General features: G+C 47.8%; 1 protein-coding gene across 3 annotated transcripts; it reads right to left on the bottom strand.

Annotated features, from left to right (window-relative positions):
• Positions 1-203: 203 nt before the first annotated feature.
• Positions 204-8,810, bottom strand: LOC142024007 (torsin-1A-like). 3 transcript variants are annotated; one of them, XR_012648364.1, is made up of 6 exons: positions 8,585-8,810; positions 7,435-7,700; positions 6,261-6,436; positions 5,217-5,344; positions 1,137-2,829; positions 204-720 (listed from the first exon to the last, which is right to left on the bottom strand). XR_012648364.1 is itself a non-coding variant. In XM_075015560.1 (5 exons), the coding sequence occupies exons 1-5, from the start codon at positions 8,763-8,765 to the stop codon at positions 2,579-2,581; spliced, it is 1,002 nt and encodes a 333-aa protein (XP_074871661.1). In that variant the 5' UTR covers positions 8,766-8,810; the 3' UTR covers positions 1,086-2,578. The 3 variants fall into 3 exon arrangements, 2 of the variants coding, with proteins under 2 accessions (XP_074871661.1, XP_074871662.1); XM_075015560.1 differs by lacking the exon at positions 204-720 and having other exon boundaries at positions 1,086-2,829; XM_075015561.1 differs by lacking the exons at positions 204-720; positions 1,137-2,829 and having other exon boundaries at positions 5,232-5,344; positions 6,203-6,436.
• Between the last annotated feature and the right edge of the window lie 1,978 nt (positions 8,811-10,788).

Below are 10,788 nucleotides of genomic sequence, written 5' to 3'. Positions count from 1 at the left end.
CATCACAGTGTGGTTGAACTAGGGCACCCTGCTGCATTAACAAAAAGCTACAGCAAAGTCTAGCCTATCCTTATGACACCTTACATATCCTGGGAAAGAGCAGGCAAGTCAGTTGTTAAAGATTGCCCAGCTTCATCAGAACACAGCCAAGCAGAAAGCACTTGAGATACTCCAGCATGAATGCTTAGGCAGTGAGCAGTAGAACAGAATAAGACAGGCAGGTGAAGGATGAAAAACATTTATTTCAGCTATGACAAGAGTTTTTGAAACTGCACAGCTTCTTTACATTCAGAACACTGGAGCTAAAAGTGTTTTCATACCACTTCTGGGTGCAGTGTTGAGAACCTTTTGGAATAAGAGTTCACAATAAAGGTAAAACATCACACATCAAAGCAACAGGCCAAAGTCCCAAGGTTAACAGCTAGTGTTCGAGGGATTTCATCAGAATAAACAGTTTCTCAGTTACGGCAGACTGCACAGAGGGTTATAAAAAATGTAACTGACTCCTTCAGTTTCACAGGTGAACCTGAATAGCTAAAGCCTTCTTGCTGCTAGTTTGAACAAAAACTGGCTTGAGACCTTAATAAAATCAGTTTGGGGCACTATCTTAAAACAAATGTCAATAGAGAAGAGGGAGTTAATTCAGCAACTACGTTATAAAATCAACTTCCTCCCTTGCATCTTAGCTGCACGAGACAGCTCACTTAGGCCGTGTCTACACTAGCCCCAAACTTCGAAATGGCCACACAAATGGCCATTTCGAAGTTTACTAATGAAGCGCTGAAATGCATATTCAGCGCTCCATCAGCATGCGGGCGGCCGCAGCACTTCGAAATTGACGTGCCTCGCCACCGCGCGTCTCGTCCCGACGGGGCTCCTTTTCGAAAGGACCCTGCCTACTTCGAAGTCCCCTATTCCCATCAGCTCATGGGAATAAGGGCACCTTGAAGTAGGCGGGGTCCTTTTGAAAAGGAGCCCCGGCAGGATGAGACGCGCGGCGGCGAGGCACATCAATTTCGAAGTGCCGTGGCCGCCCGCATGCTAATGAAGCGCTGAATATGCATTTCAGCGCTTCATTAGTAAACTTTGAAATGGCCATTTGCGTGGCCATTTCGAAGTTTGGGGCTAGCGTAGACGTAGCCTTAACGTGCAAAGTAAGTTCTCATCCTCCTTTTACATAAAGGCACTTCCATCTCTCATCCCTTGTCTGGCTGAGTAGCAGGGAGGATGTAAGTTAGCTGTTATACTAAAACTCCACCCTTATTACAGGAGGGAAGTTAATCCTCTCCTAGCCTCCTAACCCTGCTGGTTCCTATTTCACCTTTTCCCAAGATGCTTCATGTTGACCATGCCAGACACAGGTTTTCATTCATTTTACAATGTTATTAAAAACTATTAAAAACAGTGGGAAGGGGGGAAGGTTGTTCTTTGGCCATATTTCCCATCCTTCCTGCCCAGTTCTGTATAAAAGGATTTTGTACCTCCACTAGGACAACTTAGTATAAAACAGTATCAAAAATACATTAATCAAACATAGCTACTATGTCAACATTCAAGCACAGTGTGCATCTGTGGTAGGGTAGGGGGTGTTGCCCAAAGCTGAATTACAAAGCTGCAGTGTAGAGGGAACGTTTAACATCTTGTTAATTTCATGCCCATCATTGTGCACAGATACTGACCTGACAAGTTGTAACAGTCAAATCCTTGTGAACATTTCCCCACTGAAAGACAAGATGTTTGCCTGAGGCACCATAATAGGAACAATTCTCCCCCTACAGAAGTGGGCATTAGCAGCCAAGCACGCAGACACCTGGAATCCTTTTGATTCAAATTTCATAGGAGGAGGGGAAGGTATGGATAGTCTTTATCATAGGGGCCATGGAGGGACATAACTAATTTCTCCCCTACTCTAGATTTCCTTAAGTTCATCTTAATGTTCCTTGTCAAAGCATGAAGACAGCTTTGAGTCAGAAAGGCACCAAGATCCTGCCCCGCCATCCCTGGAGAGCTAACCCCTCTGAGCACAACATTACCAACCCTCTCCAAACATAAAGAGCCCTTCCAGTACAGTAGCATTTTTGACCTAGCAATGCATCTAGCTCTCTACCCTTGATGCCCTCATCCTGGACCGTGGACACTCCATCTGAAGTCAGGGCAAAAACTCCCATTGATTTCAGTAGGAATGGGGCTGGGCCTTTAACATGCCAGGAAGGGATCCTGGCCAAATGGAAGAATTCCTTCGTTTTAACCCAGTCACCTAGTAGAGAGGGCTGGGGAAGAGAGGATGGAATTATTAACCATCTCAGCTGCTAAAATACAATGCAGTAAAGACTGTATTCCGTGATGAGTGCTACACTCAAAGATTTCTAGAGATTCTCCCAGGTTGGATACAGCCAGTTTAAGGAAGAGCACTGAGGTGTAAAAAAAAGAAAAAAATCAGTCACTCTTAGAATCCCTGCCACGTGCCCCAAAATATTAGACGTGCAAAGACAGATTTCAAAAATGCTATTAAAAGTGCTTCAGCGAGGTAAAGGAGCATCTATTTCCTTCCTCCACTTCAGTTCCATACTGCTTCCAGCTATGGCTCCCAATAATAAAAAAGCTTATCCTGCACTATCTTGCAGCCTTTAACAGAATAGATTTTCTCATCCTTTGGGAAAAAGGTCATCTCATTGGCCACCTTCTCAACGATCGCCTCGTCAACTTCACGGCCACGAGACTTGATTTCTGCCCTGATGCACATCTTTACGTGCTTGTACTCAAGGGGCAGGAAGGGGACAAAGTAATCAATGAGGTTCCTGTCGATCAAACTGCTGTGCCAGAAGCCACCTAGAAAACATCAGATAGGAGGTTGCTTAAATGGTCAAGGAGAAAAATATAACATCTTAGTGACAGTTCTGTCCTCCACTGTCAATAAATGCTTGGTCCTGGTTTTCTAGGAAGGCAATTTTACTAAAGGACAGATGAACAGCCCCCTAACACAAAGGCCCATGTGTTGCACTGAGATCTTGCACCACTAGGGAAACTATCTGACATTTAGACTTTGATTATTTGATAATGGCACTAGCTTGCAGCAGGCACAGAGCAAGAATCTTCTGTACACCCTTCTGCCAGTACACTTTAATCCTGCTTTGCAGCACCCTCTGCTGGTCCACTTACAGGTCTTTTCCCTCCGCAGAGGCCTTTGATTTTATACTAAGTGTATGTCTTCGCTACCTGGAAGATCAACTCAGTCAGAGTCAATCTTTCGGAGTTTGATTTCACCCACCTTGTAGGGATATGCAAAATTGAACTATCCAGGGTCGGCAGTCAACCCTTGAACTCCTCAATATCGTGAGAAGTAAGGGACATCCACCAGGTAGGTTGAGTGTAGATTAGTTGATTACAGCTATGCAATTGCTGTAGCTAGAATTACATATCTACAATCAACTAATGTCTAGTGTAGACCTGGCCTAAGTTACCAAGTACACAGCTGTCTTCTATACAATTAAACTGGGCTCATCTAACATCATTTTCACTGGGCCTAAGCTAGGCTATAAATGCAGGTCAGTCCACAGAGGTAAATGGTTAGTGCATTAAGAGTCTCCTGACCCCAGAAACATTGCACATAGTTTCTCCCGGTAGTGAGCTGCAGTGGCCTTCCCCTGAGTCAGAGGCCATGGAGGCCCACCAGAGACCTGGGTGGGTGGGCCCAGAATACCTGTGCTCCGCCTCTCAGAGAGCAGCACCTGGGGCTGGAAGTACCAGGGGTGAGGCCCAGGCCTCATTAAAAGGTTGGCCTCTGAGTGGAGTAGAGGCTTGTGACCAGGCTCCTGTATGCCAGAGTCAGAGGGCCTGGGCCAGGCCAGTGAGACCCACCAGCCAGCCACTTGACCAACCTGGAGGGACAGAGCCAAGCCTGCCTTTGCCCAGGTACCCAGACTTTCCCAATCTACCAGGGCCCTCAGGCTTGCAGTGAGACCCACGCCCTGAGGACCCTCCTGAGCTGGGGAGCCTTCCTGCTCTCAGATGGTCACGAGCCTGGAATCCGGCCTGCCACTAGCAACCCTGAGGCCTTGGACCTGCCAGAGCCAATGACCCTGCCCCCTGTGCGCTACCCAAACCATGTGGAGATGCCTGACAGGCTGGACCTACCAGCGGCCACTTACCCGGAGGAGACCTGCCTTCCTGAGCACCCCAACTGGGACCAGGCACCGATGGAGGTGGAGGTAGGAAGCGGCCCGGGGAAGGCTCCACCTGAGCCCATGGTAGTGTGTTGTGGTCTGGATCCCCACCACATGGCTCTTGGTAAGAGCTATTACAAGGGCCCTGGGCCAGGATGTAGTGGAATGGGTGGGCCTGTGTCCCCCTACCCCCACCCTGGAGAGACAGCCCCTTACCTCTCCCAACCCACACTGCTTTTGCTGGGTGTTTGCTGCCCTGCCCTGCCCTGCACCAGGGCCCAGGTGTCCTGCACTACTAACTTCGCTGCCCCGCCCAGCACCAGGGCCAGGAAGACCTAAATGGTTGATGGCTTTGTCTGCTGCCCGCTCTGAACCAGGGCTAGAGCTCTCTAAGGGTGTTTTGTAGCCACCCAGGCACCCCGAACTGCTAACTGTGTTGGACATTTGCCCAGGCCTAGGGCTGTGACTAGGTGGCAAGCCAGCCCCGCATGGATCCTGGGCACATACATTAACTGCCTGCAGCCCCATTAAAGAGGACTAGACTCCAGGGAGACGGTTGTCTGCCCCAGGTTTGGCAGTACCCTGCCCTGGGAGAGGTGCGGAGGCCTGCGTTGCCCAGAGGGGGTGCACTCCACTGGCTGAAGCTGTTACACTCCCCAAAATAAATGCATCTGAGGAAGCAGGTCTTTGCAACAAAAGCTTATGCTCCAGTAAATCTGGAGTCTGTAAGGTGCCACAGAACGTCTCATTGTTTTTGTGGCAACAGACTAACACAGCTACCCCTCTGATACTTGTCCCCAAAACATATTTTCCATTGCGTGAGGGCCCCATCCTGAGAGTTGCAGAGTGCCTCCTGAAACATGCCAAGCACCCAGTGAAATCAATGAATTGTTGTGCTCACCCAGCACCTGGCAGTGTCTGGGCCTACGTGAGTGGGACTGCTGTACAATATTACATGATGTCGTTCTAGCTTGGCTCTTCATATCCAGTGAGTGAGGATTTTCTGTGCTTATGAATTAAACGAACCTCCCTTTCATTAAGAACGTAACTCACTATTCTTGTTATTGAAGACTGCTACAGATAACACAGGCTCCAGGTCTTTCAGCTGAATCTGTTGCCGGTCTTGTCCACTCTTCCAGAAGTCCAGAGTCACTTTATTTATTAAATCCCCACCTGCATTACTGTTAATAAGAGAGAGAGTTTAGCACAGATTCAAAAACAGGGTGTCCAGCATCTCTTCTCTGGCAGGGTTAGATTTAACACGTGTCTGTTCTAATATTTGTCTGCACAGCAAGCACTGTCACAGGAATGAAAAGCTTTAACTCAATGCCTAAATTCCACATTGTCCCTACAGCATTGGTCCTGAGCCATAACACCTCTTTCTCAGAAGGAATGGTCTGGGCAGGGTTCCTCTGGGTGGAATGCACTGGCTCCCTAGATGGCTTCACAGCACAGTGGGTGCTGTCTGGGGCTCTCTGCTCAGTGTCCCCCTCTGGATCCCTCATTTTGAACCTCTGACCTGTACCCCGACCCTGTTTTCTCATTAGTTGTCCCAAGTGCTCCACTGGCCCCTGGGTCCGGTGGCTCCTCCCACTAGGCTGGGGAGGGGGTCTTAGGAGTGGCCCACCTACTTCCTAGAAGCCAAAGAGTGCTCAGAAGACATGGTCACATAGAACCCTCTGAAAAAGAGACCATCAGTTAAGCACACATGATGGGTCCTCTAGGGAAGGTGAAGCAGTCTCTCCACCACCCCAAAGCGAAGGATGTTGCCTATGAAATGCTCCCAGCGCATGGGATGAGGAACAGATGAGCTCCAATCTGCTGTATGGCAACATGTTGTTAGTGGGCTCGGTTTACCAAATCAGCCCCTTTAACATTGTTATTCACTACAGTCCTTTGCTGAATGGAGTCAGACTGCTCAACTGCACCATAGGCCTTGCAATGCAGACACCTAATGGACAGTCATCTTTAGCTCAGATAGCACGTGCTTTTTGAGCAGAAGAATCTGGACTTGAAAACTGAGTGGCCAAGACACCTACCACAGTGAAAGCGAAGGCCCAGGGGGCCTGGATTTGCTACAGAAGTCGGACCGCAAACCTGAGAAAGATAAAGATGGCTCTTCGGTAGGACACCCCATCAATATGGTCATAATAGTCTAAGAATGGCTTGATGGCATCAATAAGGCCGGGGTGCAACTTATCCATTTCATCAAATATGAACACAGACTTGGCACAGGCACTCACATTACCCCGAATCCACTTTTGTAACTGGTCCTGAAACAAAAGACAAATGCACATTAAAAAACTAGCTCCCACTGCTAGAGAGCTCAAAAAAAACACATCTGGCAGGAGCTGTGAACAATCATTGAATTACAGGACGGGAAGGGAACTTGAGAGGTCGTCTAGTCTGGTCCTGTGCACCCATGGCAGAATTAAGTACTAACTAGATCAATGATCCCTTAAATGCTGTGATTATATCCTGCTATGACCACTGCCTTCGCTTTAAAAAGCATGTGCTGCTATAATCTGAACCCTGTTCCAGTTATTTAAAGAGGATTGCCATAAACAACAACATTTCCAATTTGTGTTGAGTAAAGCACAAAGACCACAGCTCAAATGGAAGAGAGAAGAGACCCTACAGGGGAAAGAAAGACCTTTCTAGTACAGTATGACTTCTGCGCTCCACTTGACTAACTAAATAATGACAACCAAAAAAACAATTCTGGGGAGCATCTTTAATTGTTAAAAAAGCAAAGGCCTGAGTTCATAACGTTCATTCTTACTATCTTTTTTTCAAGAAAATTGCCTAGAATAAACAAGGTGATCATCAGTTACTTATGAACTTGTTTAAATTACTGCTCCTCACAGCCACCTCGTTTAGCTTGCGCTGAAGACATTTCACAACAGTGAATGTTGTAAAAAGAAACATGAAAGGAGAAAAAGCAATAAGAGAAAGTAATTAGTGTCCACTCTGAGGAGCACTGAAAAGCAAGAGTTAACCGGCTTGTCTATTTCACTTTCCATTTCTTAGCATTTAACTTATTGCTGCTGTGTTCCAGATTCTTGCACTGCAGGGGGAAGTTTCGATTCTACCTCACGAACTTGTCAGTATATGTTTGAAAATCTACAGAAGCACTTGCTAGCTACAAGAGTTTTTGTAATTTGAGATACTCTTGGATTTGTGTACCACAAACAAATTAATTTCACTGCGCAGTCTTAAGGATTAATATTTACTGATACAACCAAAGGGAAGTTTACATTTGCTCTCTTACCTTATACAAGTTAATCTGATGTTCATGGGGGAAGTGTAGTGTGGCTATAAAGAGATGAACAAATTTGCTTTTGGGTCCTGCTTTGTGAATGTTCTTTGCGAGGATTTGGCTGACAAAGTTTTTACCCGTGCCTCCCCAGCCGTGTAGGGAGAGAACGAGTGGCTTTTTGGGATTTGGGTTGTTTCCGAATCCAATCACTGCTTTCAGGATTACATCTTTGGCAAGGTGCTGTCCAAAGAGTTTATTATCCAGCTCCTCCCTCAGTGCTGAAGAATTCGAGGAGACAAAGAGAGAAGATGGACAATTTGTGAGAAGAAGGATTTCAGAAAATGGTTTGCAAGTTGAATGGTACAATTAATCCCATTTCTCTCACTGGGCAGTCTAGGATCCTTACCCTATGCTGGGAAACACTGGGGGAGGAAGGGCTCAGTAACTGCACTAGGAAAAGAGAGCCTAATAAGGATTATTTGCAATTCCATCCAAGGATCTCAAAGCGGGTTAAGGATTTCAATGAGTGTGGCTCCCAGAATGCCAAGTTGAGGTAGCAGCAGTATCAGCCTCCTTTCATGGGTAAGGAAACGAGGAACAGACCAGGTAAGTGCGTGTCTTAAGGTCACACTGCAACTCAGTAGCAGGGCTAGGAGCAGCAAGCACCCAGAGGCCCTCAACCCAGTTTCCACTCCTTCCACTAAGCCCCACGTCTCAAGGGGAGAACAGTGCGGGTATCTCAACACGCCGCTGTCCTTTCCCCCATGTCCCCTCCGCACTGGGCCAGCCTTGAGCTGCTGGTCCACCCAGGCTCCTTGGGCTGGTCCTGCTCTCCCCACTCTCGGGTGACTCGTGCTACCGCTGGGAAGGTGCACTTATCCCACCCCCGCTTTTCCAAAATGTTCATGACTAAGTGGGCTGTCCCCACGTGCCGCCTCCCTGCACCAGTGGCTCTGCCCCCTGTTTGCAGTGGGTTGCCCCTTGCATCCCCAGCCCTGAGTACCAGTCTGGAGCGAGTGGTCTTCTCGGCACCAGTCCAGACTGCTCCGGTTCTATGCAAGTTCTGCTGGGCCGGCCCGGTGCCGGTAACCCTCTCCCTCCCTCCCTGCCGGCCGGCCGGCCCGGTACCGATACCCCCACGCCCTCCCAGCCGGCCAGGTACCGGTGGCGTTGGGCCGCTCCGCCTCGCCGGGGCAGCACTCTACGAAGCCGCAGTAGAAGCTGGGGTAGGAGAAGTAGCCGGTGAGCGCCGAGGCCGCCCCGATGGCGATGCCCAGACTGATGGGCTCCAACGCGGCCGAGCCGGGCGCCAGCAGCGAGAGTAGCCCCAGCAGCAGCTGCATGGCGGCATCAGCGGGCCGGATCAGTCCCCCACCCCCGGCTGCAGCGGCCGGCCGTGCTCGGACGGACGAAAACTACAACACCCGGCGGCCCCTGCGCCGCATTAAGCACTTCCGCTCCGTCGCCATCATGGGGCGGGGGGGCGGGGTCCCATACCTTGGACAGTGAGGCAAGGAGCGGAGGGACGAGAGCTACTTCCGCCCCGCACGCACAAACTGCTGCCATCTTTGTGAGGGACAGATGAAGGTCCATACGGTGAGAGAGCACGTGTTCTGCCCACCTCGAGCCTAGTTGAAGCAGTGCTGCTGGCTCCATTGAGGAGTCCGCTTTTTCCCTGGTGGGTTCCTCATCCTCCCTGGCGGAGGAAGCAGGGGTGCGAGTGCATCTTTCCAGAGCCCTGCATATCTGTGATTATCTGCTTTATATTTTGGGTATCCACAGTGGCGGATGTAGGTGCAGATATCTGCACAGCTCATTTTTGCAGATGCAGAAACAAAATTTTGTATCCATGCAGCAGTGTACGTGCAATAGCCTGTTTCTTTCACTGTTCTGTGGTGCCAGCAAAAATGTTTCCACCTCACAGTTAGTGTGGCCAGATGCCCTAATTTCGTAAGGACTGTCTAAATATTTGGGCCTTTGTCTTATAAGAGGTGCCTTTTACCACCCACCCCATCCGGATGTCTCACACTTGCTAAGTGGTCACTCAGCTGATAGACGCACCCATATATTTTGCACTACACTAGGATCCTACTTTGAAGTTAACTTCGAAGTTAAGCACTACTTCAAAGTAGCCTGCATAGAGTCTCCACAGGCTTCCCCTTACTTCGAAGTTAATGCTGAAGTAGGGAGGCTAACTTCAAAGCCTTACTTCATTCCCAGGCATGGAGTAGTGCCCTACTTCAAAGTTCAGTTTTGAAGAAGGGTGTGTGTAGATGCTCCACTTCAAAGTCTGTTACTTCAAAGTTGTACTCAAAATAATCAACTTTGAAGTTATATTTGTAGTGTAGCCACAGCCATGATGTTATAGTAAAATGTTATCCTCAGAGTCCCCATTCCCTTACACAGGCTCCCATGAAAGGAGTGGCAGAGTCCCACCCTTTCTCTGCCTGTACAGGCCTCCTGCATTATGTATCAGCCAAGAAGATACCTTCCTTTTCAAGTGAAGTGTTAGTGGTGATACTTTTCCCCTCAGGCATTGGAGTAGTCTGAACCTGTTTGAATGCTACTATCTTATTTGCTTAACATAAGCCACTTGCCTCTGCAGTGTCCACAGATGAGAGCTAAGTCATTGCAGAGTATTACAAAAGAGAGTAAACAGTGAGCAAACTGTGGATAAATACATGAAACTGCCCAATAGCACTAAATCCTACAAGCACTAAGAGAAATACTACACTGAAAAGGGCTTAAAACCTTCATTTTGAAGTTCCAGACGTTGCAAGTATAGTTTGAGAATGGATGTAACATCATTGTATTTCTTTGTACATTTACGAGCGTAGCTAGCTTGTGGTGAATTGGCTTCTTAGAAGACAATAGAAAATAGTTATAGTAGACAAAGTGAATGAAGATAGATGCACACGAGGGTTTCAGCAGAACTGAAGTTTTCACAACTGTGCACAGATCACTAGCCCCAGTCACCTTCAAAATATGTTTAAGAATTCTTGGCCTCATTCTGACCTCATTTAGCTAGAGCCAAGTCCCACTGAAATTAGCAAAAAGACTCCCCTGGGTTTAACTGGGAATTCACATTACTTTGTAATTCAGCAGTAACACCATTCAAATCAACGGCATGTAAAGAGTATGAGATCAGAATCAGGCTTTCTGTTTGTTCCCTTTTATTAAATAAATGTTTTTTGTTTGTTTTTTGCTTTCTCAGTTTAAATTCTGCAAGTTTTAGTGGGTGTCTAATTCTCCAAATGAAGCAACTTCCGCATTTTTTAACTTGTACATTTCCCCTTGGCAGAAGAGTGTTTAAGTAACCTCTATTGTTGCTTTTTTGTCCTGCCTTCTTTTCAGTTCCAACAGGCT

The sequence above is a fragment of the Carettochelys insculpta genome, chromosome 21 (assembly GCF_033958435.1).
Source record: "Carettochelys insculpta isolate YL-2023 chromosome 21, ASM3395843v1, whole genome shotgun sequence".
NCBI classification, from domain to species: domain Eukaryota; kingdom Metazoa; phylum Chordata; order Testudines; family Carettochelyidae; genus Carettochelys; species Carettochelys insculpta.
This window is presented reverse-complemented; position numbering and strand designations above follow the sequence as displayed.